This window comes from Rosa rugosa, chromosome 7 (assembly GCF_958449725.1).
Source record: "Rosa rugosa chromosome 7, drRosRugo1.1, whole genome shotgun sequence".
In the NCBI taxonomy this organism is placed as follows: Eukaryota; Viridiplantae; Streptophyta; class Magnoliopsida; order Rosales; family Rosaceae; genus Rosa; species Rosa rugosa.
Window position 1 is genome coordinate 15,210,752 of NC_084826.1, and position 27,666 is coordinate 15,238,417.

General features: G+C 39.2%; 3 protein-coding genes and 1 long non-coding RNA gene across 7 annotated transcripts; 3 read left to right on the forward strand and 1 right to left on the reverse strand.

Moving 5' to 3' along the window:
• The first annotated feature begins 8,378 nt into the window (after nucleotides 1-8,378).
• On the forward strand, nucleotides 8,379-11,265 carry LOC133721839 (AT-hook motif nuclear-localized protein 1-like). The gene is made up of 5 exons (XM_062148580.1): nucleotides 8,379-9,032; nucleotides 9,554-9,606; nucleotides 9,703-9,834; nucleotides 10,096-10,257; nucleotides 10,641-11,265. Exons 1-5 carry the CDS (start codon nucleotides 8,573-8,575, stop codon nucleotides 10,986-10,988), a joined length of 1,155 nt encoding a protein of 384 aa, XP_062004564.1. The 5' UTR covers nucleotides 8,379-8,572; the 3' UTR covers nucleotides 10,989-11,265.
• A 3,480-nt stretch (nucleotides 11,266-14,745) lies between these two features.
• LOC133720599 (uncharacterized) lies at nucleotides 14,746-16,655 on the forward strand. The gene is made up of 3 exons (XR_009851939.1): nucleotides 14,746-14,872; nucleotides 14,978-15,047; nucleotides 16,376-16,655. It is a non-coding gene; the product is annotated as an uncharacterized LOC133720599 (long non-coding RNA).
• A 139-nt stretch (nucleotides 16,656-16,794) lies between these two features.
• Nucleotides 16,795-27,662, reverse strand: LOC133723353 (uncharacterized). Of its 4 annotated transcripts, none has more exons than XR_009852951.1 (8): nucleotides 27,565-27,662; nucleotides 19,393-19,612; nucleotides 19,237-19,298; nucleotides 19,042-19,111; nucleotides 18,798-18,962; nucleotides 18,417-18,477; nucleotides 17,864-18,324; nucleotides 16,795-17,147 (listed from the first exon to the last, which is right to left on the reverse strand). XR_009852951.1 is itself a non-coding variant. In XM_062150164.1 (8 exons), exons 1-8 carry the CDS (start codon nucleotides 21,119-21,121, stop codon nucleotides 17,110-17,112), a joined length of 1,038 nt encoding a protein of 345 aa, XP_062006148.1. In that variant the 5' UTR covers nucleotides 21,122-21,343; the 3' UTR covers nucleotides 16,798-17,109. The 4 variants fall into 4 exon arrangements, 2 of the variants coding, with proteins under 2 accessions (XP_062006148.1, XP_062006147.1); XR_009852950.1 differs by lacking the exon at nucleotides 27,565-27,662 and adding an exon at nucleotides 20,862-21,342 and having other exon boundaries at nucleotides 16,797-17,147; XM_062150164.1 differs by lacking the exon at nucleotides 27,565-27,662 and adding an exon at nucleotides 20,862-21,343 and having other exon boundaries at nucleotides 16,798-17,147; nucleotides 18,163-18,324.
• Nucleotides 21,509-22,974, forward strand: LOC133723355 (uncharacterized). Its single transcript, XM_062150165.1, has 2 exons — nucleotides 21,509-21,634; nucleotides 21,995-22,974. The coding sequence occupies exon 2, from the start codon at nucleotides 21,996-21,998 to the stop codon at nucleotides 22,527-22,529; it is 534 nt and encodes a 177-aa protein (XP_062006149.1). The 5' UTR covers nucleotides 21,509-21,634; nucleotide 21,995; the 3' UTR covers nucleotides 22,530-22,974.
• Nucleotides 27,663-27,666: the final 4 nt, after the last annotated feature.

The window sequence follows — 27,666 nt, forward strand, 5'->3', positions numbered from 1 at the left end:
AACTTTTCACTGAAAGCACCAATATACCCTTCAAAATATATATGCCAGCTGACAGATGCCTTAACATCGTTAGTAACGGGAGGTACTTAAGTTGGGTCAGAAAAAAAACCTTACGTACCAAAGTGATATTTAGAAAACTTAAGGTACCAAAGTTATGAGTGAGCGAAACATCAAGTACTGTTCTCATTTTTTGCCCAAATTAATATGGTCATTACATTACTTTGGAAGTAGCTGCTTCAGTTTCAGTCACATAATCAGGGCACAAAAACTAGAGAACCAGTCCGAGACTCGAAATTTGATTGTCATTTAGTAATGTTCAGAACAAGAGAGGAAAACTACTTTTTTTCTTTCAGGTTAAAGACCCTAGCCAATCCAAGTGGCATGCTTGATGAATGTAAATTGGCTCTTGCCGCCTTTCTTAACAAACCCTCGAGCCAGTTTTCCTTGATAATTGAGTGGAAGACAAACTATCACACCCGCTATGAATGTTAAAACTACAACAAGGCTCATGAAAGGCCCACCTTTGGTGTCTTGAGTTGCTTCGCCTCTGATCCAGATTATGTTACGAGACATAAAATCCTATCAGATCCCAAATTATCACTAGTAGAGGAAGATATGCAAAAGATAACCTTTTCTGTTCGACATGTCCACATACGAGACTGACTCAGTGTTACACTCCGTACCAGATTTACCCATTTACTAGTCAATTGGATGGTAAACGATTACATTCTTCTCTGTCCACCGTCATAAAATCTTTTTTTTTGGGGGGGGGGGGGGGGGGGGAGTGTGGGAGTTTCTAGAGTTGAATTTTTAATCTGTTCACTTTTTGAAGAAACTTTCATGACGGAAGTTGTAGGTGATGTTAAGCTGAGTCTGTAGACATGTGTCACGTTAAAATCGGAGCTCATTTGAATAAGTTATGGTCTAAGGAAGTCGAAATTTTATGTCAGAGTTTTTCAGAGACTTTTTAGGGGCAAAACTGACATTACGCTATGGTGTATATAGGAGGTGACACTAGCAGTTTAGGGCATGCCCTTTCTCTTCCTCAGGCTGTATGCATATAGAGACGTGTCTTTGACCAGACCCGAAATCGAAACCCAACCGTTTCTTTTCCGACCTACCACCACAGGGCTTGTCAACGATGCCATTTGAACGCTCTCTACCTCCTCTAGATATACTTGGTGGTGAATTGAGTTGATTTGGAGTGAGAATGGAGTTCCGAAGCAAAAATCCTAACGCAGCGCTACAAGGTTCAACCCGAACTTTTCTTCCTCCTCCAGCGGCTTTGAGCAGCGCTACCGCCTGGTTTTGAAGCCCACGCCGTCTTAGTTCGAACCTTTTAAGCCATCGACATCAATTTGACCGGAGATCGAAAAATCAAAGGGTTGAAGTTCGAGGTAGTTTCTGAGCTCTACACTCAAAATTTGACTGCGTGTTAGTTAGAAAAGATGTTAGGAATGTTGAGAGGAACATTTTAATATAGCTTTGCTACCCAAATTGGGGGTTGTGACGCTTGGTGAGATAATCCTAGTAGCCGCTTGGTGAGTTAGTAGTGGTCATTTGCAATATCTTCTGTTAGTGGCTGCCTAGTGAGTACTACGGGTGAGTTGATCTAGTGGCCACCTGGTGAGTACCATTCGTGAGATGATCCTAGTGGCCACCTGGTGAGTAGTCGCTTGGTGAGATAATCCTAGCTAGTAGCCGCTTGGTGAGAGCTACGTTGAAGTGCTAGTCATTTAAAATTGTGTTACTGATTCTAAGTTTAAAACAATTTATCTTGAGTAGCAATACTGAGTTGCATCATAATATGATGATTGAGATCTAAGAGCTGCGATCCATTAAGTTTCTAGTTAGAAGTTGGTTGTTATTATGAGAAGCAAGTAGGCTTCAGAAGATTGAGATTAGACTTTTGATATAGAAGTGTTGAGTTTGTAATTTCAAGTTCTGGGTAGTCCAGTTTTAGGAGAAGTTCTACCAAATTTTTGATAGAATTTCTCCTAAGATAGGTCCCGCAGGATCATTTCGAATTTCAAGGTGAAATCTAGGGCGGGTTCTATTACTCGAAAATTCCCTCAACTACACCAGAAATTGATGTGGTGGATGGGGAAAGGCTATGGGATCATCATAATGCCTAGATGATGCAGTCGGAAGTAACCTAGGTTTACAAGCAACAAACCTAAAACAAGGATTCTGGAGTCCACCAGAGATAAATGAGAAAACTCTCAATTTGATTGATAATATGATAAAAGATAGGTTCTGCAGCCGTTTAAGGTTGCTTATATGTGAAAAAAGAAACCCTAGGGCGACTAACAATGAAACCCTAAAGCCCACGGGTAAAAACAAAACAAACTAGAAAACCGAAAATTCTGAAAAATAGTAAATTGCAGTTTTGAGGCCCTAAACGACCCCGAAAGCCCCAAAAAGCTACAAGTTTTGTTCCTGGCGTCGTTCCCTTTCCGGAAAGGTATAGCAATCACGATTCGGACACCGAATGCCAAATTTACAGCAAACCGGGTTTTCCTTTGGATTGATCGAGCTGTTCTTCGATTCTTCTCGCCAACCGTTCTACATCACTAGATATACATGTACGATTCGTTCTGTTACTTGCCAAGCAAAGATAGAATATTATTAGCCAAACTAAATAGGGTTCGGGGGAATAATAAGAGAGTTTAGGTATAGTGCTAAAGAAAATCGTGCAATGATTTAGCGCCTACTTCCAAATTTTTGTTTAAATTTCTAAAGTCAAACTTTTGTATGATTTAGCCATCTCTCACACTGACAGTGATGCCAACATTTGGGACAAAATGATCAATTATGATGTAATAATTTAGTACTTTTTGACTGAAAACTTCTTATGCAGAAGCTAAGAGATGGCTAGTTGTTTAACCATATGTGGGTGACAATAACTTGTGTAGTGTCGTTAAAGAAGGTGTGGTACAGGTAGAAAGAAGCAAAGGTACGATGTGAAAAGGGGTAGAATGAGAAGTTTATCAGGAAAAATCAAGCTAGGTGTATCTCGAGTTTGGAGATGCAAATGGAACCTGTACTCATGTTTTTATTTTATTCATGATAATAAAGAAAATTACAACTGATAGATGTAGAAGCTACACAAAATGAATAATAAGAAAAACAATATTAAGACTGTAAGAGTAACAAAAGGAAACTTAGCAAGAATACTAAGGGATGCAACAACGCATTTAATGAAGCATCGAACATAAACAGGGCTACGTAAAGAGTTACCAATGGTATGACAGACCATGCTTTCACGCAAAAATATATGTCGAATAGAGGGTAATATTCCATCAATATAACCAGTAGTATGACCGACTTTGCCTATTCCACGCAATATAATACGCTGAATAGAGAACAATTTTCTACCTAAGTAGCCGAAAAACAAAAAACCAAAAATCCAATTCCAAAGTGCATCAAAAGAAAGATCGAGCTCATAATAAGATACCAGGATCCCAAATGTGAACCCAAATAGCTGTAGGCTGGCACACCACTGGCAGCGCACCAAGAATCAAAGCCCAAGCGAAAGCCCAATTTTGAGCAAACCAAAAGAGCATAAGCCCAAAGCCAAAGGATATTCCTTTTGGCACCCAGACAGACCCTGACAGCCTACTCGACCCAAACGACCGTTGCGCCATTCCTCGCCAGAGAAGGTCTATCTTGGCTCCTAACAAATCGACAACAACCCTGCAATGATTGATCCAAGCTAATAGGAACTAGACCAGCACTACCATTTTTAAGTCGCTGTGACCTCGACGAACCACCATAGCATATCGCCCTCGTCGAGGATGAGTAGGCCATTCCCCCCCCAGTACCGATTGAATCGGCAAATCACAAAACTTCCAATCTGTCACACAGACCTACGATGCTCCAATGCCAATCGCTATACCCTTCAAACACCAACATTTGGGCCTCAACCGCTCAATTAAGGTTCGGGTTTGACCGAGCTCGAGTGAAGCCTGCAAACCTTGCCAAAATAGATATGCAATTCATAGACCATCGACCAAATTGAGCCCCACTCCGATCGCTTGATACCGTTGGACAGCTAGTCCGACCCCAATAATGGTATCAAAAAAGAACGACATTGAGGATGAGGGAGGATTCTGGAGTAGCTAAGCTAAAGGCGGTAGACACCCAACCCTAGCAGAGATGTTGCGTTAGTGTCGTTTTTTTTAACTCATCTTGAGATGTGGCAAATATAAGAGAATTTTTTTTTGGGTTGAATATTTACATCTCCACTTAGCAAACATAAAAGGTTTGAAATCATGGTGATACCTCTAAAAACCATTAAATTAGCATTAGCTAGAAATAAAACTTTATGAGTAAGAGCATCTTTAGCAGACTCTCTATCTTGGCTCCTTACCTATTTTAGAGAGCATGTTGAGTTTTTTTTTTTATTAATTTTAGCAGCTGCACCAGACTCCTAAGTGACTCTCCACTATAACTTTTGGCTACTCGCTCCTAAATATAGAGAACAAAATGAGACTCTCTATTATTTTTGTTAAGGGAGAATATTACAAATTAATGGTCACTCAACTTTTACCTATTCGACACTTTGGTCACTCATCTTTTAAATATATCACTTTGGTCATTCAACTTTAACTCTGTTATTCACTTTAGTCATTTCGTCATTAAAAAAAAAATATTTGCCACAATATTAATGATATTTTCGTCCAATCAATTGTGAAAATTTGAGAAATCTGTATTAGAATGATTGAAAGAAGTGATTAAAGTGAGATAAAATGCCCCTTGGGTGACTAAAGTGATTGACAGAGTAATAGTTGAGTGACCAAAGTGATATATTTGAAAATTGAGTGACCAAAGTGTCGAATGAGTCATAGTTGAGTGACCATTTGTGGAATTCTCTCTTTTGTTAATTTAAAGCATTAATTTTAAGTTATTTTATGTAATTTATAATTTATAGTATTTTGCTTTTATCAATAAATAATGTAAATTTAAAACTAGCTAAAATAAAGAGAACTGATACAGACATATTTTAAAAGTAGCTAACCAAAATGACTTTTTAGCTATTTTGGCTAAAATTTAACTAAAAAATGGCTAACATTGCTAAAGATGCTTTTAGCGGACTTTCTATCTTAGCTCCTTACTTATTTTGTTTCTCAATTTTAGCAGCTGCACCAGACTCTTAAGTGACTATTTATTTTAACTTTTAGCTATCTCACTCCTAAATATAAAGAGCGAGATGAGACTCTATTATTTTTGTTAATTTAATACATTTCTTTTAAGTTGTTCTTTGTAATTTATAAATACATTTAAACTAATTTTTATTTATTACATAAATAATATAAATTCAAAACTAGCTAAAATAAAGAAAATTTATGCAAACGTATTTTTTAAGTGGCTAGCCAAAATAGCTCTTACTCATGGGGTCGTTGGTTCTATGTTGTTGGTTGGAAGCAGTCGGTTAATGAAGTAGGCGCTCTAGCCAAAATAAATCTTATTTTGGCCATTAACTTTGCCATTACTTTACTCTCACACGCATGGATATCCCTGTTAGTCGGAGATAGGGTCTTGAAAAAACAGACTGACCTGTTGGCACGAGATGTTGAAGTTGTGCATGAAGTAGTCTTTATCTCTCGATCAGAGACAAGTGTTATTTTAGACTGTAATGGAGTCACTAGTGAGGTGGTGATAAAATTGTCGGTAATCATTATAATTGCTAGGGATAGTTGATCAAGCGGTAATGGATTTGCATTCTACAATGTGGTCGTAAATCTGTCAACAAAAATTAATGAAATTATTGGTTTTTGTAATTTCATTGATCAAGAGATTAGTGAGATCGTTTTTTTTTTTTTTATAAGAAAAGAAAAACAATTTAAAGAAGGAAGCCTCTTGGGCAACCAAAGTTTACAATGTCAAAAATTAAGGCTCTAGAAGCCTCACTTGGGACCCTATCACTCCAAGACATAGGAGAAACAACATTATGTCCTAAATTTGCAATAGCATCAGCTACAAAGTTTGCTTCCCTATAGATATGCTTAAAGGTAATTTGAGAAAAGGAAGTTGCAATGGTTCTAATGTCTTCAATCAATTTGAGTAGCCTCCACGGTGGGATCATCCTTCCTGTAACTGCATCAATAACCAGCTTTGAGTCTCCTTCAACTTCAACTCTTGTAAAACCTTTGTCTTTGGCCGCAATAAGACTATCCCTGAGTGCAGTAGCTTCTGCAACAGGAGTAGAAGAATTGCCAACACAATTGGTTGCAGCAATAACTGGTCTTCCATTATGGTCTCTGATAACGAAACCACTAGCAGCTGAATCTCTTCTAACTGAGCCATCAAAATTGATTTTAACAAAAGAACTAGGAGGAGCAGACCACTTAATTGTGGTTGAAAGGTTTGACGTTTTTGCTCCACTAGTACTAGTGTTAAGATCTGCAAAGCTTTTCATTATTGCTTCAACTGACATACCAATTGACATAGGATTGACAGAAGATGTTTTGAAAATAATATCATTTCTAGTCTTCCAAACCTGCCAGCATAAAGTAATAATCTTTGCAAACAGGTCAGCATTGTAAGATTGTAGTAAAAAAAGTTCCTCAAAAACTTTGAGATATCCTTCCTCCCAGTCTACTGGGGTGTTGAGATCGTTGGTCAAGTGGTGTATATCATCGGATAGCCAATAAGGATCATATAAGCACTTTCTTTTACCCAACAATTATGGTAATTACCTCAAACTAGACAATCTTTTAGAAAAACCAAACAATAGAAAACATCATTTTACGTAACAGTAATTCCCTTCCTTTAAACCAAACAAGCATATAATGAAGAAAAAAATTATACTAAAACCTGCAAGCTCAATTACAAAATTTTAGCTTGAAAGTAGAAGTGTCAAACCGCCCGCATAAGCAGAACCAGAACAATCATTTACTCATTGTCTGAAACCAATCCTAAGCTTTCAATAACATAAAACTCAATAATCACCATGTAAATCCAAACTTTACTTGCAATTTTACTTGCTAGTGTAAATCTCTCTTCAATAAAAATTATGTTTTCCTAGTTCGCATGCCGATACATCTAATTCCCAATATTGTAAATATATAAGGAGTTGCGAGAGATGTGTATCAGCGAATTATTCTTCTTGAAGATCCTATACCTCTAATTTGTACTTGCTAGAATAAGGAACTGAAGTTATTTGGAATAGGCAAGGCCATTCTACTACTCCAACAAAATTTGCTTTATTGATAAAAAATAAAAATAATAAAAAAATCCAGTAGTTAGAATATATATATTTTTTAATGAATGGTCGAAAGAAGTTCCAAATTTCAATTTTCTGTCTCTGTCTAAAAAAAAAAAAAATCGATGAAATTTTGATGATTTCAAAGATATTCAAAAACTTGCATTTAACCTTTGTGATAGTGGTGGATTTATCGAAACTTTAGGCGCCAAGTAGCAGAACCTTTTGGAGATAATATTTATAAAATTAATGAGACAGAAAAATTAGAGTTAGGAAACGTAAGCTTGGGATTTGAACCTTTTCTTTGGGTAGAATAAAATAAAATAAAAGAACCAGTATTATTTTATTGCAAGTTTTAGCTTTAACAGCCCAGCTCAGTTTGACCGGACTTTTAATCCCAACACCTGTAAGGGTTATTTTCCCGGCTTTGCAAATTACAGCAAAGGGCAGAAACTATATCTACAATCACGACATTACTCTTCTATTTATGTATTATTATTTTTTGCTTATTGTTTCTGTAAAAGGTTTTATTTTTATATTGTTGGCGAAATTTTTAATTTTGTAGGCCATTGCTACTAGTGCTACTTTCTTATTCTTTTGCAATTTTTTTGTTGGTATGGGTAAAATATGCACTTAATTCAACCCAAAATTTTGAAACAAGATCTAAAATGATTTTTTCTTTTTTGGACAAAATTTTTGCTTGCCAAGGAGACCTCAACCAACGTTTTCTCTTGCATGCCAGATTCAGTCTAGATCCAAATAAAAAAAGCGACACCCAAGGAAAAGACCTAGGAACGAGTACCCCTTGCTAATTCATAATGAGTTATTGAGATCGGGCTTTGTACTTACTTAGGGTGTTCTTACTCTAGTGAACTGTAAATTCATCGTTATTGACATTCTAATTGAAAATGACTGCTGTTGATTCTCTAACGGTCGATGAGCTGGTGGATTAAGCATGATGAGCCTCGTTGAAAGATTGACTAAGTAACCGCTCACTGTTCCCTACATATAATATTTCATATTCATATGTAAATAAAAAAAACTTGAATAGTCAAAAAAATTATTTTATAAAAGGGTAAAAATTTACTTATTCTCCCTAAAATGAGAGGGGTAGAATGGGAATGTCGAAAACAGTTTGATGGTAATTTCATGACGGGACGGTGGAGTCCAGACAAGAAAATCAGAAAATAAGCAGTTTCACAGTGCTTTTCTCCTTCTTTAATGGAGGGAAGTTTTGTCTAAACTCCCACATCCAACTTAAATAGAAGGGACCTTCTGGCGCCATTTGCAGATTAACCCTTCCCTTTCAAACTTCCACCTTCTTCTTCCACCCTCTGCTACCTAGCTTCTTCTTCTTCTTCTTCCATGGAAGAAAAGGAAAGCACCTTTTCTGGCTCACTCGGCAACTCGGACACCGACTCACCCCCACCCAACAACTCGTTCAACCACACCGCCTTCTCGTCCCCGGCGGTCAACACGGCGGTCAACGTGACCTCAGAGACCACACTAGTTGGTCCCACTGCACCAGCACCACCGCAACCAACAGCACCAACATCACAAGTACTGGCTGCAGCAAACACAGGTGTTGGAGTCCAAGGAAATGTTGACTTGTCTGGGAAGAAGAAGAGAGGGAGACCCAGAAAGTATGACGCCGACGGAAACTTGAGGCCGGGCCAGACCCACAATTCGGGTCACGTGATTCACGTGCCGCCGCCGCCGGGGTTTTATCTCTCGCCTGGTTCTCCCAGTCCCTCCGAGTTTTCTGCAAAGAAGGGAAGAGGAAGGCCGGCTGGATCCGGCAACTGGCAGGTTCTTGCTTCTTTAGGTAAGTTGAGGGGGAGAACACTTTGTATGTTTGGCAACAAAATGGAGGAAAAGGAAAGCTTTATTTGGGGTTTTGGATAATGTGGTTCGTGCTTGGTTGATTTTCCCTTGTTATTTCCTCCATTTTTTTGATAAATAAAGCTCAGTTTACCTACCCAAAACAAGGAAAAGAAAGAAGCTTTTTTTTTTTTGGACATCTGGTTTTTCTCTGTTTCTTTTTGTTCTTTTCTGCCATTCTCTCACCAACCAAACAGACTTTTGCTAAACAGATTGTGTAGGTAATGGGAAAATTATTCTAACTTATGGTAGGATGTAGATCTGAAAGTTTTCTGGGGTTAATGGGATTCAGGGTTCCTAACAGTGTAATTTGATTGTTTGAATCAAAATGAGTATAGATTTGTTCTAAGATGATTGTTTAGAGAGAGTAAAGATAGTAATCTGTTGAAAATTTGCCAATTTGAAGAACTATAATCACGCTTTTGATGTGCAATTAATCTGATGTGGAGGGTGGGTTGCTTGCAGAAACAGCAGGTGGGGACTTCACACCACATGTGGTTACTGTTGGGACTGGAGAGGTAATGAATGTATAGTAGTGAGGATCTTTGGCCAGATACTGAATGTGGTTTCGGTTTGTTGAATATGACTGTTGGTCTGAAATTGTCAAATTGCAGGATGTTGCGGGGAGAATTCTGTCATTTTCTGAGAAGGGTCCTCGAGGGATTTGCATTCTCTCTGCTAATGGAGCTGTGTCGAATGTTACCATTCGCCAACCTGGTTCTTCTGGCGGTATTCTGACTTATGAGGCATGGTCTCAGATTCTCTCAACATTGTTTGGCCTTGTCGCTGTTGTTTTGTTTGGAATTGCATACAAGTAGATCTTTCTTATATTTCAAAGAGCCCCGGATGATTGATATAGTTGTTCAGTGTGTAACAAACAAACAACAATATTGCGGGTTTCTTCTGCTATTTCATGATGTTGTTTCACTGTCATGCTCATTTTGTATGTCACTTTGGAAATTCATTATTTTGCTTCGCATCCTCTAAGAAATCACACTTAATTGCAGGGGCGCTTTGAGTTGTTGTCTTTATCGGGATCGTTTACAGTCACTGAGATTGGTGGTGTAAGAAGCAGGACTGGCGGCTTGAGTGTCTCATTGGCTGGACCAGATGGTCGTGTAATTGGTGGTGGCATTGCTGGTATGCTAACAGCTGCGAGCCCTATCCAAGTAAGGAGTTTTTTACACATTTCCATCTGATATTTGATAAGTCGTGTCTTAACCCTCCACCCTTACCTTAAAATCTGATATAGTAATGCTCGACTGACTGTGACACCTGACCAATGACTAATCATGGTAATCTAGAAAAGCAGAGTGCTGAATGCATACTCAGAATCTAACTTGACACCTGATTGGAGCAAGTGAAATTGGCTCATAACTGAAGCTACTTTGAAGTACATAGGTCCAGTCAGAATCATCAATTTTTCTTAATTCTGTTATAATTCACCACTAGGAAATATGTGCAGTTTAACTAAAATCATTCTGTCTTCTCCAAAATGTAAAGTCCATTTCATATATCTATTGACAGACTTGTATTTTGATTAATTTGTTAGATTGTGGTTGGAAGCTTTATGCCGAATGGGTGTAAGCCACAGAAGAAGAAGCATTATCGTGAGACAACAGTAGCTTCTCCAATCTCAGGTGCACCAGATACAGTCACCGCAGCAACACCTATCTCGCAAGCACAACCTGAAATTGAGACCAGGTTTACCCCAATAGTCTCCTTAGCAGCACAAATCCATGAAGAAGCAGAAAAAGGCTTGAGCCAAAACCAGAACTTCAATTTCATACCCACCAGTGCTTCCATTCTCATGCCTACTAATGCTGGTTGGAATGCAACGGAGCTGAAGTCAGATCATAGGCCATCTCCAGACATTAATGTATCTGTTCCGGGTAATTAGAGTGATAATTAGAGTGATTACAGCACACCGTACGGATTGACCAGTCAGAGATGTGTGTGCTTGTGTATCTTTAACTAGAATATCAGGTCTTTTGTTTGCAGCTTGATGAATGTTTCATTACCGAGGAGACAAATTGAGAGCATCAACCTAATCATTCTTTTTATCACATGTTGTGGAGACTTATTGACAATTGATGTTAGAACATTTTAGCATTAGATTGTAAGAAATTTGTGACAATTGCTACCTTAATTTTTAGTTTCACATGTGCTTTAATCAATTGGAGTCGATTTGGTTATTATTAATTCTTTTGATGTTTCTGAAGGACTGTCTCCCCCCTCCCCCCCCCCCCCCCCCCCCCCCCCCCCAATAACACTTAATTAGAGAATTTCATAAATGGTTATTGAATTATGACTCATTTGACTTTTTTATCATTTAATTTTTAAATATATCACTTTGGTCACTCAACTATTACTCGGTGGCCAGTAGATTTGAGGGACCCTTTGGGTTCGTGCGTCTGCGGTGCAGTGGATTAGTCTGGCTTTGCCAGGCTTTCGCCGCAATGTCGGTGCAGGTGTCCTGGCGCTGGGATACCACTGCATGGGTGTGTGAGTTACTAACAACTAACCCGATAAAAAAAAAAAAAAAAAAAAAACTATTACTCGGTGAATCACTTTGTTAAATACTTAAATTCTTTGTTAAAATCTTAGTTAAATAGATGCTATTTTTGTGAATATGCATTTTTTAGAGGGTAATTTTATCAAAGTCTCACTTTAGTCACTTCTCCTAATCATTCCAATTCAAACTTCTCAATTTTTGACAATTAGATGGACAAAAATATCTTTGATATTATGGCAAAAAAGTTTTTTTTTTTTAACGAAAAAATTAACAGAATGACTAAAGGTGAATAACATAGTTAAAGTTGAGGGATCAAAGTGATATATTTAAAAAATGAGTAACCAACGCCCATTTGTGATATTCTCTCTAACCTTTAAGATAAGTCATCACCAACATGTCCCCTGCACAATCCATGAGACCTAGCAGTACTCTGCTAGGGTTGAGCGGCCGCCGCCCTTGGGCGAGTTTTTGCAGTACCTTCTCCCTTCAATGGGGATCTATTCCTTCACCTTCTGTGGTGTCGGCTCTTTGGAGTGGGGACTCTCGTCTCCCCTCCTTCTCGCTCTATTCAATGACGCTCCCGGGTGTTGAGGTGGAAGCGATGTGCACTTTGCCGGTTCGATCGGTGTTGAGGATGATAGCCCATCTATCATCGCCGATGGTGGCTCACGGCGGTGGTTTGTCTAGGCCTCAGCGAGCGCCTCTCAAATTTGGTGATGTGGGTCGGGTTGGTTTGTGCTTGGATGTTCAGGGCATGCCCCGACCGGATCGATCAGGCGGCGTTTTCACCAAAACGGTACAAGGTGAGGCTGATCCCGTCCGACGTGGTAGGTTGGAACGATGGTTGAGTCTTCTTCGACGAGGGTTGGAGGGGCTGCTTTCGGGCCGATCCTGGGAGAATTTGCAGATCGAATCAACGTGGAGGGGCATCTCAGGTATGTTGCGCAGCAGCCTTCCTCGGAGTTCTCTCTTCCAACAGGCTTTGGTGGAGCCCCGATTGATTCAGGCGGGTATAACGACGCGGCGGTTCGGATCCGTGGTGTTTGGGTGCGGAGGCTTGCGGGTGCCCAGAGGGGAGCTGATGTTAGGGTGCTCATGAGTTTGGGTGCCCTAATCAGATTCAAATGGGCTTGGGCTTTTGTCAAGGTTGCTTTGGCAGTCTTGACTTTGGTCTTGGGCCGAATTTGGATCCGTATTTGGGATCCTGGTCGCTTACAAATCCGGATCTTGGATCCGAGACAGCTGCTCATATTGATCTGGTATTGGTTCTGGTTCTTAGGAGTTCGTTTGCTAATTTTCGAGTTTCTGACACCCTCGGTTACTTTCGAACTCCTGGTGGGCGAATCACCTCTCTTAGGTGATCATATCACCGGTTACGGTTACTGTTACGGTTACTATTACATTTACACTGCTCTTGTGACATATGCAGTGCAGCGATGTCGTTCGACATCAAGTCACATCCCGGTTACCTTTCATTCTAGATGCGTCTGTGCATCTTATTATCCTTTATTGTTCTTTCTTTATTTTAGATGCGTCTGTGCATCTCGTTATGTTTTCCTATTTCATTTCGAAGCTTTTGCTTCGCTCCATGTAACCTTCTGTTATCACTTAATATAGTCTGTCGTCTTTCCCTTAAAAAAAAAAACATGTCCCCTGCACATGTGACAAATTCTTAAGTCATACACGTGGGCAATTTATATTAGATGACATAGAGTCCGTGTGATCGCGAGACATATACACGTGGGACAACCTGCTTTGATACTATGATAAAGTATTTTGGACTTCACATTTAAAACCAATTCATTCTCAAATCCTTAAAAACCGTAAACAAATTTCCAATTTTTCTGTTGGATCCATATTCTCAACAGTTTGAACCAATACTCCTTCACCGACCCCCTCCCAACTTGAACAACAATCTGGAAGGTGTTCAAGGCACTAGCAACAAGCACCTATGCTGATACGTACCCTTCTCATAGACAAGCCAGTTTGAACCGTTTCTACAACCATACACAGATAGGGCGTCCTGCTAGTGTAACTTAAGCTCTTGCTGCTGTAGGGGCTGGTTTCTCTTTGTTGAACCACTATTAAGCAAGTACGCAAGTAGTATTTGATGATTAATATCAGATTTTAATAATAATAATAACAAATAGTGCCGATATGTGTATTTTGAAGACTAACAAGCACAGCTCATTAACTTGCTAAACTTGAAGGATGATGAGTAAGAAATAATTTTGGAATGCTAATATTAAACAAAATGAATAAATGATCAAGCCAGTTAGCCAGCTGCTGTTTTATTCAAGATATATCAAGGAGCCAAGGACCATAAGGAAGTAGCACATGAACTCATTCAATTCAAACCTCAAGGCTTTTGTCATTTCCCCAGCGTTCGGAGAACAGTGTGTAGTAAAAATTCCAATCAGGATGGTCCGGTGAAATCGCAGGCTGACCAAACAGGTTGTCCTTTCACATAAAGCTGAACATCCTTTGCTACTGCAAGTCCATCCAAAAACTTTCCAAGCTCTCTCTTTGGATCTATTAATACACGGTCATAAAGCAGCCATTAGCTAAAACAACTAATTCAAATATACAACTTTGATCATGCTTATCGTTTCCCAGAAATCAAACAGATCATTCGATCTCCTTTTGGATATAAAGTAAAACTTTAAATACAACGATTCTCGATATTACCTAATGCATTGTCATGGACATTGTCAGCTGTGTAGGAGTCAAGGAATATCCGTGTGTGAGGCTGTTACATGAACCAAATAGATACAGTTCCTCACTATAAATAATACTTGACATCATGAAAAGTCCCATACAGAATAAACTGAGAAGACAGAACATAAGAACGGAAGAAATTAATTCATTACGGGATTGAGTAGGGCCTTGCAAGGCTTACCATCAATCAACAGTGTGTCGGATTCAGAATACTGCCAATCAAGATATTTCCACAATGAAAATTCTAGTATATGTTGACGTATGCCATACATCAACTTTTTCAAAAATTTTAGACCGTTGGATTTAATTAAAAGTTGAATATATCTAACGGTCTGAAATATTCAATAGTGGTAACGTGCTTACCAGGTAGCCTATTTATTTATTTTTTTCTTTTTCAAAATTCTGAATTACATATCTACAATGAAATTAAAAAAAAAAAAACCCCTAAATTGAAAAAGAGGAGAAGACGAGGAAAAGAGGAAGAAACTGTCCAGTTTTGTTCTTGTACAAAGCGAGAATTGCATTGAGGAATGACAGATTTCCCAACACTCGTAAGTTTCCTGGTACCCAAATCTCTCTCTCTCTTCAACCATGCCATCAGATCTTTGACGAGGTCATGATTTATTGTTTATGATTCTCACAATGAGTTCTTGCAGGTTGGACCATCTTGGACTCTTGGTTACTTCCAAAGGACTTTTCTTTTTGGGTGTCATCACAACTTTTGAAGTAAGATTCTTGCTGTTCTTGAATCTTGATTCTTTTTTTTTGGTATTCTGTCATATGCAATTACCTTTGTTTGTTTCTTTCATGTCAATGAATTGGTGTAGATATGGTGAACGGTGTGGCAAGAAAAGAGAATATTCACTTAAATTGTGATTAGTTTTGCTTCATTGCACAAACTCTTTTAAAAAGCTGGATATGCATAGGGAAGAGCCAATATGAAGATTGATTTCACTTTATCTATATGTTGAGTTAGTCTCTAAAAGTCTATTTAGAACATAAGCTAGGGTTTCCAATGGGTCCACGGTCAAGTAACTGAGTGGATTCTGTTTAATATAAGCTCGAAATAAACTAGGCAAAACGATGTTGAGCATGGATTGGATTGTAACTTAACTCCTAAATTTCTATATGAGGTATTTGTCAGTAACAAAACATGAAAACATTAAGTGAAGAGGAGAAAAGGAGAAGAAGGAGGAAGAGCGTTCGTAAATTGAAGCTTGAATATCTGGTTTTGAAAGCAAAGGCCGTCAATATTATCCTGGTTTCATTGTTTGGGTAGATAGTTATGACCACTACAACTAGATATTTCAATCAATACTCAGGTACGTAGAATCCTTTAATCGCTGGTTTTAGAGAAGTTGAGGTTTCTTGGGAATAAGTTACTTTTCTTGATTACAGTGCCTTACAGATGAAACTAAGAGACATGGCCGTAATATAAACTTGATTGCAGTGCCTTACAGATTCATGATTATTATCATATTCGGGGCCTCTATCTAGGTGGAATTTAGAGGTTCATGCTAAGTGTGTTATATAGGTTTTTGGTGCTTGAAAAACAATACAGTATGCAAGGTCGTTAGTTATGTGGTATTTTCTTGAACAACAGATCAGGTAGATGTAGTGAAAAACAACGAGAATTTTTTTTTTCAAGTGCGTCATCATGCATCACTGGTATTATAGATGTCAGGTGTTGATCCTTTCGACTTCCAAAAACCACCCATATCCACTTCCTTTGGTGTAATCGTCTCACCACCCTGCTTGTTTGGGATTTGACTCCACAATAGCTTTCAATGAGTCCATAAACCTGGAACTAGCTTTCGTTTCACCATCATCTACGCCACAATCCAAAACACCCAAAAGACTCCATTTTATAAATCTCAAATTTCTTCCTTAAATTGGTCTACTATGTACGCACATATTGTTCTCTGTACAGTAATTTTGTTCTAATAAAGAATCCTACAGGTTTCAATTTGATATAGATAATCCATCTACAAATACAACTATATGTTGCATATTAGTTTGTAATCTTAGTTTGTGTAATTTTTTCTTTATTTCAGGCATGGATGGATCGTATGAACCTTCAATGTCTAATGGAAGTGACAGTAACGAAATGCAATACAAGGGAGTTCGGTATGATAAGTTGTCTACAGAAGACCTTAAAGGGCAGGAGTTTAAGACTGTGGAGGAAGCTGAGTCCTTTTACAATGCTTATGCAAAGGCTATGGGTTTTGATGTTAGAAGCGACTACAAGAAATTAAGTATACGCATAACAGGGAGAGTCACTTTATTGCGGTTCATTTTATTTTCTTGTGTTCTCCTCCTCACGATAAAACATCTTAATTTCAATGAGTAATTTCATCAAATGAAGCTAAATAGGTTTGGTTTGTAAAAAAAGATCTGCTTTGGTGGGCAAGCTACTAACAATTTCATATAGACCAGCTGAGAAAGCAGCTAAGGAAAGATAAGCAAATGAAATCCAAGTCCATGAGTTGAAACAAATAATGAATGGCACTATGTCTATCCAACAACAAACTCACATGTAAGGATAAGCACTATTCAATCTCTCTAATCTTACTATTATATAGAAGCATAATTAGAAGTTCAAAGTTCACCCCCTTTTATATACATCACATCATTATGCAAGGTAAAATCACTACATAAATCACCCCCAGATATAAACTTGTGTACTGAGACTTGCTTTGAGCTAGTTCCATTTGAGACCACAAATATTTTTGGTCAGCGTAGGGCTCCAGTGTTCCTTCAAAATGTCAAGGCAAATGCTGCCATGCTATTAATGTTTGGGTGAAACACCTTTGTCCTGAATGCAACCTGCATAAAACCAGTAGAACAGACATCAGAGAAGTAGCACAGACCATGATACTGAGAAACTAGGCAATAGAATATTTAAAATTCCATGCCAGATTGTTTTCTATCAACATAACTATATGAAAGCAGACAGTATGTAGAAGTTCACTTGTTAACAATTGGGACTTTCTTGACTTCAGACTAAATTATACAAGCTAAAAGGGTATTAAACTTGACAATGATCCGTACATGATAGGCATTCATTTAAGGTCATAACTATTACAGTAAACCAAATTGAAATTGGCTAATAAGTTGTATCGCGTGTGGATTGTACAGTATATGCTTGAATATAGAGTTCACACATTGAGTATAGATTTGCAATAGCTTTTCACACTAGATCCCAGATCTGGACTAAGCAGGCCCCAAATCACTACTCACATTACTTTGAGACCAAAAATATTTCAGGTTTCTGGATATTAAACTAACTTACAGAACACATAGAACAACCGAAAAAACATGAACTCCGGAATTAGCGTCGGCGAGATTCGAACCCGGATGTGAAGGTTCTTACCAACTTGACCACCTATAGTGGTTATTGTGGTATTCGTTATTCTAGTGCACAACACAGTTGCTCACTATTTATAGGTATTAATAATGTTAAGGGTATAAATACAAACATGAAGTACAAGAAAGTGCACAACATTAGGCTTTAAAGAAAGAAGTAATGCTAGGTGAACCACCTTTTAGGGTACTACCACCTGCATCCCACTTTATGTGGCAGTTGATATGGTAGAAAGTCCAACTACTCCAACCTATCATAGAGTTTCATTAAATGACGTAACTGTGTCACATCAAGAATGTAAAATAACTACCAACATTGGCTGTAATAGCTGGACTGATATAATCAACAAGGGTAACTAGTACCAAAAAAAAAAAAGGAAAAAAAGAAAAGAAAACGAAAGCAGAAATTGAATTCCAAGTGAATACAACAAGAAAGTTTGAATCCAACTGATACTAGAATCCAGCTGCTGAGATGTACTTGCTTTCTCGCTTTCTCCCTTAAGTCGTCGAATGACATCAGAGTATAAGTTCCAATCAGGATGGCCAGATGAAATTGCAGGCACTCCAAATGGGTTCTTTTTCACATAAACCTGAACATTATCTGCAGCTGCAAGGTCATCCAAGTACACCCCCAGTTCTCCTTTCGGATTTAGGATGCATAGTTCAAAAGCAGCTATTAGCAAAACCAAATAGTAGAAATATAAGTATTGAATGCACTCTGTTTACTCATACCTAATGCATTATCACCAGCATTGTCAGGATTGTAGGATTCGAGGAAAATCCCTATGTAAGGCTGAAGTAACATGAATCAGAGACAATGCTTCAGAAATAATATTGAGCGTAACAGAGGCAACAAATAACGAAGAGATATTTTGAAAAACTAGCAGACTTTTGGATCCTTTAAAGACGTTTAGCTCTTCTGGAGACGCTTAGGACACCTGAAAAAGTGCTCAAATACTACTCAAGGAATTCGAACACTACTTGAGGGGTATCCAGCACTAAGTGATGATTAATTATACTTGTAAGGGAAGGGCTAAAAGTCTTTCATGGGTAAAGTTTTGAAGGTTTTCCAAATAAAAAAAACAATATAACAGTTTTGATGACATATATTACAGGATTGAGCAAGGCCTTGTAAGGTTGATCATCAATCAACAGTGTATCAGATTCAGAATACTTCCCATCAAGATATTTCCACAAATCCTTCAATTCTTTGAGAAACAAGGGCTTCTCTTTATCCTCCATGGACATGGACCCAGAATAAGTGCAATCGTCTTGAGCCTATAGAGTAAAAAATTTACAATTAAGTTGCTACAACTATTTATATTCACAGAGGAAAAAGCTGTTCTAATTAACTTACAAATATAACTAACAGTTTCTTTCTCTGCCTCCTTCCCATTACACGATTCAAAACACCTTTGACTTTTCTTCTGTTAATCCACACCAGAAAAACAAAATAAGAACAAGATCAGAATTAAACAAGAACCATATATAGGAGGTATATGCGAGATCATAAAAATCATAGCTGTAGTAACTATTGAGCACAAGACCATACCGCCACTTCAAATCGTTCAAGGCAGAATTCCACAAACTCTGCAGCAAAAGGTCTTCTGAAAACTGCACAACCAAGAAAGAGAGTAGTATGTGTTTAAACATAATCTGTATTTGACATAGATGTACTAATCATTTTTACAAAGGCAAATGATCCTACCCAGTTGACTTGCAAATCTGGCATCAGGATCTCGAGTAGTTGGGAAAACCTGTAAACTCGGTAGAGTAGAAGCCCATTGAGACTGAGAACAAGAAGCTTCTTTCGTGGTTGGAGACTTAGCTTCTCTAGTGAAAGGCCAGAGTCACTTCCTGTTTCTTTGTTATTATTGTTAAGATCAGCAGGAGTACAGATTCCAAGGTAAAAAAGGCGTTCATCATCACTGTCACAGAATTCATAATCACTGTCAGTGTCAAAGAAATAAGAACTTTCATAATCATACAAAGGATGGTGTTTCTTGATGCAGTTCTTTAGAGGCATGATTCTCAACTTCCGTGATTAAATGAAACAGATAGAATTTCTTCTAACTTTTATGGTTCATCATATAGGGGTACCGAAAAGGACCGCGCCCTTGGAAATTCTTCATTCTGTCTGTTCTGTTTTGGACAGGGTATCATAGGGTGTACTTGTCAAAGAACCTAATTAAAACATATTTAAGTTATTGCTTACAAGAAAATAAACTTGATTACCATGGTATAGAAAATGCAAACCTCTTCTTATAATTTATACATTCAACATCAACTATATATATTTGTATTTTCAAAGTTTGATTGTTGTTTCGACTGTACTCATCAAAGTATTGTGTTGTGGAAGCAAACTGCTTATCCTAAACTGATATTACTTTTGTTGGTGAATGAAAATGCTTGCCCTAAAAACTGATTGGAAACAACGGCTTTATACACGCAAGGCTAGTGTGGGATTGATGTACTAAGAAACGACATTATATAATTAAACTAGGAGTCTAGGACGATGCATTTGTTAACTGAAACAGAAGCTGCTTATTACAAAAACTTGGTCACAACATCTTTTAAAAGCCGGTAAGATAGAAAGAGATCAGGTATGAGTTCCTACAGTCATACACCATCACAACACTTTACATTGAAGTTTACCAAACCCTCTTACTTTACACCTAATTCTAAACGTGAAATTTAACCTAACACTTGGGTACTTTACTACATACCTAATTCTTCTAGCGCTAGCGCAAGCACAAGCGATCTCACTGCCCAAGCTGCCCTTAGGAGCTCACGCTAACCACCAACTAATGGACTGTCCACAATTCCACATATGAAGCTATGCCGAAGGTCCATCAAAACTAAGCCCAAAATGTAGATACTTCATGAGTTGAGTAAGACTGTTTCTGAGTAAGTGGGAGCTTCTTAGAATTGAACCTATTCTTAGTAACTGTTGAAGGATGTCGACATAAATGTGTGACTCTACAAACTAGGGTTTAGAGTTGTAATAGGAAAGTGTTCTAGGTATTCAATTGTATTCGGATTCTATTACCTATTGTGTACCTTGTAACTCCCTATATAAAGGGCTCCTATTATCAATAATAAACACATTACAATTCTCCTACAACACGTTATCAGCACGATAATCTAACCCTAGCCTAAAGAAAAAAGAAAAAAAACCTTAGCTCGGCTTTTCCCTCCTCCTGCAACCTGCGCAGCAGCCTGCATCCCAGCCCACTGCCTTCCCAACCTTGCCGCCTGCAATACACGGGCCTGCAGCACACCACCGGCCTCCAGCCTAGACCAGGCCACCACCCGCCTGCGCGCACAGCAGCACCCCCCAGCTCCTGCATCACCACCTTGCAGCAGCACCTGCAATCCCGCGACGCAACGCTAAGCACAGCCCCACCCATCGCTGCCTCCAGCCCAGCCCAGCCCATCGCTGCCCAGCCAAACCGGCCTCACCTACGCACAACCCAGTTCCCCCGCTTCGCACGTCCGGATCCCAGCACCTCCGATTTGCAGCAGCGCCACCGGCGAACAGCAGCAGCAGCAGCCTCCCACTTGCTCAGCCTAGTCTTGCGCCTCCTCGACAGATCAACAATCGATCGCTGCAGATAACCACCCATTTGCAAACCACCCACCGCTGCAGACCAGAAGAAGAAGACGCATAGAAGAAGAAGGGAGAAGGAGTGGGCCCAGAAGAAGAAAAAAAAAGAAAAAGAAAAAAAGGGGGAAGCAGGCATGGGCCGCGGAAAGAAAGAAAAAAAAAAAGGGGGAAGCAGGCCTGGGCCGAGGAAAGAAAGAAAAAAAAAAGAAAAAAAAAAGAAGGGAGAAGGGCAGCCCACCAACTGCCAATTTCCGACCAGATTCCGGCAATCCTAATTTAGCTACACGCCTGCATCAACACGCGCGTGTATAAAGAATCGTGAAGCAAAGCTTCAAATTACCAAGTAAGCTTTTACGATCAAAGTTCCTGCTTTCATGTATTTTAAATTCTTTTATTTTTTGCAGAATATTAGAATATATGTTGCCAAATGGTTTTGAGTATTTAACAAAGCGGAATTGTGGGGATTCGCGCTTAACGAACTAAGAGCGTTCGTATGAACTAAGAGTGTTCATAATGCTTGGACTAAGAGCGTCCATAAAGCATCAAATTGTGACCATATTAAAAACATAATTGTTTGGTCTAATCCAAAAGAGATTCTTGGAAATCGATTTCTTGGTAGCATAGCTCGGAAATCTTATTATTGTTAGTTTTCGTGGAAGTTTAGCTCCGAAACTAATTCGTTCTTGTTTCACCCCATTTTCAGGATGTCAAACTCGAACATACTCGATTTTGTTCCATTGGATTATGCAGGCAAAAGATACCTAACGTGGGCTCAGGATGTTGAGCTCCACCTTATTGCCCGTGACTTATTGCATACAATCCAAGAGCTTTGTCCTATAGAAACAGCTCCAGACCCTCAAACTGAGAAAGATATTTCCAGGGCACTTGCCTTCATGAAACGTCACATGGATAGTGACCTCCAGTTTGAGTTCATAAATGAGGATAGCGCTATAAAGCTTTGGCAAGCGCTTCGCGAACGATATGGCAATGTTCGTGACTCCATCCTTCCGAATACAGAAGCAGAATGGAAAGATCTTCGCTTCTCTGAATTTGACACAGTCATGCAATTTTATTCGGAAGCCCTCCGCATCAGAGCAATGATGCACTTCTGTGGCAAGACGATCACAGAAGAACAATTGATTGAGAAAACCCTCAATACCTTCCCTGTCTATGCTATGAGATCCTGTGATTTATTTCGGACTCATATAAATGCAAGACGGATCACAAGTTTTCAATAGCTTATTGAAGCTATGAACAGAGATATTGATAGGCCTCAAGATGGCCATCAAGAGCATCGTCCCATGGCTAGAGAAAGTCGCCATCGACGTCATGATCCATACGATCAAAATGCTCGAGAAGGTAATCGCCCAAGGCGACAATCACGCGACCGTAGGAGCCGTGATTTTGAGGGAAGAAGGGTTGGAAACCATCGAGCCAACGTTGGCCATGGTCATCACTTTCCAACGCCACTGGTCCTAGGAACCATGCAAATTGCGCCAATGCGACTCAATCAAGGGAGAATCCTCTTTATGGTGTCTATTTCTGATATGGAACGTCTGATCAATGGACCCGAATTTGCAATGTACCTAAGAAGGTAGCCGCGTCATGGTGATCAAGACATCGAGTTCAAAAAGACTTTAAATCTGGCGATGAAGACAAAATGCCGCAGATTTTTATTTCGAATAGTCTTTTTTTTTTTCCAAGAAATATGTATTGGCAATTATGACTTAAATCAATAAATGACATTTTGTTTTAACTCTTTCTCACTTGGCTCACCTAATTAAGTATAATGTCTAGGAAAATAATTGAGATTAGTGGTACTTAAGAGAGCCTTGCTCCACCGACATCTCTTCCTACTTTCCTGGTCATATTTGATTGGAGTCACCGAACGGATTGAGTGACTACAATCTGTCTAAGTTTGACTTTTATTTTTGGATTAGACTTTGGTTAAGAAACTTTGATGTAATCATTGGCTATTAATAAAGTGTCGATTCTTTTACTTAATGTCTTGGACATACCGTAATTTGAACTTTATTTGAAAGATATAAGAGCCAATGGTTTTCATGTGGAAACACATTGTGAGAATGGACAAGAGTTCCTTTGCATCACCTCTAATGACTACGGACATAAACGAGTATTAGAGAAACTTACGTGTCGCTCTAGTGGGTTGTATGCAACCACTATTCGAGTTATTGAATCCAACAATGTCATGAGAGACGACTTATGGGATTCTGACACATATAGGCTTTGGCATGACCGTTTGGGACACCCAAGTCGTGATATGATGATCCGTGTATTAAAAGACTTCACACGGACATCCATTTTTAGAACGAAAAGTAAGAACCAAGAATTGGTTCGAGGAGTTGCACATGCGCCTCATGGCGCCATGATTGTGCAAGACCGGCCACACATGGCCGGCGCCGCCTACCCTCTGCGGCAAATACATGGCATTGACGCCATAAACTCCTCTCTCTACTTCTCAAGTCCATTTTGACATTGTGGCTTAACCAAAACCTTCATTGGTTGATTATAAGGCCCATGTTTCGTTCTGTAAAGCCTGTTCTTTAGGATTGAGACCATCCTATGCAAAGGAGATTGAGGAAATAATTTCATTCTTACAAAGAATCTAAGAGAATTCTGTGGATTGGATCAACCAACTTGCGGACCGTATAGATGTTTTATGGTGTTGGTTGATACGCAAACACGCTGGTCACGTGTTGTGCCATTATCCACTCGTAATGCTGCTTATACTACACTCCTAGCACATAACATATGGTTATGGGCTCACTACCCAGATCATCCCATTCAGTCAATTTGACTTGATAATGCTAGAGAGTTTACATCAAAAATTTTCGATGACTATTGCATATCATTGGGTATTGATATCAAGTATCATATTCCCATGTACACACCCAATTGGTCTGGCGGAAAAGCCACCATTAAAAGACTACGATGGTAGCCCGGACTTTGGTTATGCGCACCAATATTTCCGCTTGGGTTATGCAATATCGCATGCAGCTATGCTAATTCGTCTACGACTCATAGCAGTCACTCAACTTTTATTTGCGTTATATCTAGTGACTGGGTTCGAGTCTAATATCTCGTACTTATGCATATTTGAGTGTGCGGTTTATGTGCCAATTGCGCCGCCACAGCGCATCAACATGAGTCATTGCAACGAATGCCTATATATATTTGTGTTGTACATAGGCCTCCAACTATAAATCCGCTACGTAGAACCCTTGACAGGCGATCTCTATTTTGCTGGACTTGCGAATTGTCACTTTGATGAGACAGTCTTCCCATCGTTAGGGGGAGATTAGAACGTCAATGTTTAACAGGAACGACATGAATTGTCGTGGTCTGTCCCCACTATGTCTCATCTTGATCCCCTAAAAGTGACGAGATCACATATAGCTGCTGCAAACATGCCTGCAAGGATTGATGTCCCCATAAGAGAACATGGTGCCACCCAGAGAAGGTGGGTATGGCACCACCACCATGGATGGTGGGATGGTGACGCCACAAGGTGGCATAATGGCGTCATAGGCCATGGGTTCCGCTAGAGAGCGTAGGAGACCCATAGGTTCAATGGATTCTCGCCCTAAGAAGAGAGCGAGTTTGGCACAACTTGATCCATTGATCATTGATACTCAAAATCCGTCTCATGAGAATATTTTGGATTGTGGTTATGTCCAAGAGACATCGTTGGGGGACGCCTCAATGTTAGAACCAATTCCTGAGAATATACAGATCTCTACAAACTACACTAGTGTACATGAGGACGTGGAATTATTGAGACCAATGACATCGAACCTTACTACGTTGAAGAATGCCAACGTAGAGAAAATTGGCCTAAATGGAAAGATGTGATCCAGGTTGAATTGGATTCACTAACGAAGAGGAAGGATTTCGGTCCTGAGATGCCAACACCTCCTAACATAAAACCTGTTGACATTAATAGGTCTTCGTTAGATAGCATGATGAGAAAAAGAGATGATAATCTCGCCTTATGGTGCAAGGCTTCTCACAAAACGCCCTGGAATCAACTACGAGAAGACATATTCTCTCGTAATGGATGTCGTTGCACTCCACTACCTTGTCAGTTTGGTAGTTTCCAATTAACTGAACATGCAGCTTACGAATATGGTCACTACATATCTTTATGGGGATCTAGATACGGAATATAATGAAGGTTCTTGTGAACTTCATTTACCCAAGTCAAGTGGCTCTAGACCACGGAGCGCGTTTGCAACGAGGTTGAAACGCTCACTAAAGTGACTACTTGATTGGAAAGGGAAATGATGAACTATGCCCACGCGTTTCCATGACAAGTTCCGGATTTGCAATTGTTGCGGTTTATGTTGATAAACATAATTGGAACCCTTAAGAGTTAAGGGAAACCACTGAACACCTGAAATCCGAGTTTGAGATGAAGGACCTTGGGAGAACACGGTTTTGTCTAGATTTAGAACTTGTATACCTTGTCAATAAATGCTTGGCATTTTGATAAAGTCAAAAATGCACTCCCATGGTCGTCCGTAGTCTTGGCCCTAAAAGGGATCCGTTTCGTCCCAGGGATGATGACGAAGACGTGTTAATAGCATAAATGCTTACTTATGTACAATAGGCGCATTATTGTACTTAGCACAATACAAGACCGGACACCTCAATTTGTTATGAACTTGTTGGCTAGATATAGGCCCGCGCCAACGCAACTCCATTGGACTGGTATAAAGGCAATCTTTTGTTACTTAAAATGTACGATAGATATGGGCTTATTCTATCCCTACAGAGAGAAACGAAATAACAGAAGTGTGGGATCGGACTCCACAAGGCAAAACGCCACCTTCCGTGCTCCTCCTCCCCTCCATCAAAATGACAACGATGTATTGATGGGTTTTGCTGATGTAGGGTATCTCTCTGACCCTCACAAAGGTCGCTCCCAAACGGGTTATGTCTTTTCCATGGGAAGCACTGCAATATCTTGGAGGTCTACAAAGCAGACCCTTGTTGCTACTTCCTCAAATCATGCAGAGATTATTGCTCTACATGAAGCCGTGCGAAAATACATATGGCTAAGATCTGTAGTTAGACACATTCGAGGAACTTGTGGTTTGAAGTCTACTACAGATGAACCTACATGCATTTATGAAGATAATGCAACTTGTATTGAGCAAATGAAATTAGGTTTCATCAAGGGCAACAACACCAAGCATATATCGCCTAAGTTCTTTTACAATCAGTAACAACAGGCACTTCTAAATATTGAAGTGAACCAAATCCGATCTGAGGATAATGTAGCGGACTTATTTACTAAGTCGTTACCAAAATCCACCTTCGAGAAACATGTGAAGAGCATCGGATTAAGGAAGTTATCCGAACTCCCATGATTGTAGGAATCAGGAGGAGATATGGACGTCAGGGGGAGGTATGATGTCTACATGTTAGATCTCGAAGAGTGAAGGACGTGTTGTGCTCTTTTTGTCCTTCGACCAGGGTTATTTTTGTCCCACAGGGTTTTTGTTACCTGACAAGGTTTTTAACGAGGCAACAATCAAAGTATCATCACCAAGTTTGAGCGGCACAAGGGGAAGTGTTGAAGGATGTCGACATAATGTGTGCCTCTACAAACTAGGGTTTAGAGTTGTAATAGGAAAGTGTTCTAGGTATTCAATTGTATTCGGATTCTATTACCTATAGTGTACCTTGTAACTCCCTATATAAAGGGCTCCTATTATCAATAATAAACACATTACAATTCTCCTACAACAGTAACATAATTAAAATTTTATTTTACCAAACATAGAAAAATTTCTCCCTATTAACGGTTTAACAATTAACATCATGCATAAACGTAGGTCGACTCATAGATATAATTATATGATTAAAATATAAGAGTAGACTGGCTCTGTACAATGAGCCCAGTGTATCATTGTTAAATCTACCACCATGTTGTTAGGGTTGGTCTATGTGTTACAAGGTATTGGTTGGTCTATCTTAGGCGGTCTTCAGAATTGTGTTGTTGTTTTTCCCTTTCTTTCTTTTTTCCGAAGGAACAAAATTATGTTGTTGCTATAATGTACTTAATAGAGGTGTTTGTCTACAATATATATTGATCTAACAATACATTAAGTATATTAATAGAGGTAGATTAGTTTGAAATTTGAAAATTAAGCCAAACTAGTCCTATTTATATGTATCCAACTATTATCAGGACCCGAGATTCCTAATATATAATAGTTCAGATAATATATTCCTTCTCACACTTACCAGAAGAATGTAACACAACGTGGGAATCTTCTACAGCACCACATGGCAAAAACTCGAAGCTTCGCCTTTTCCAGCACCTTCCAGTGTTATCCGAACCCTGCT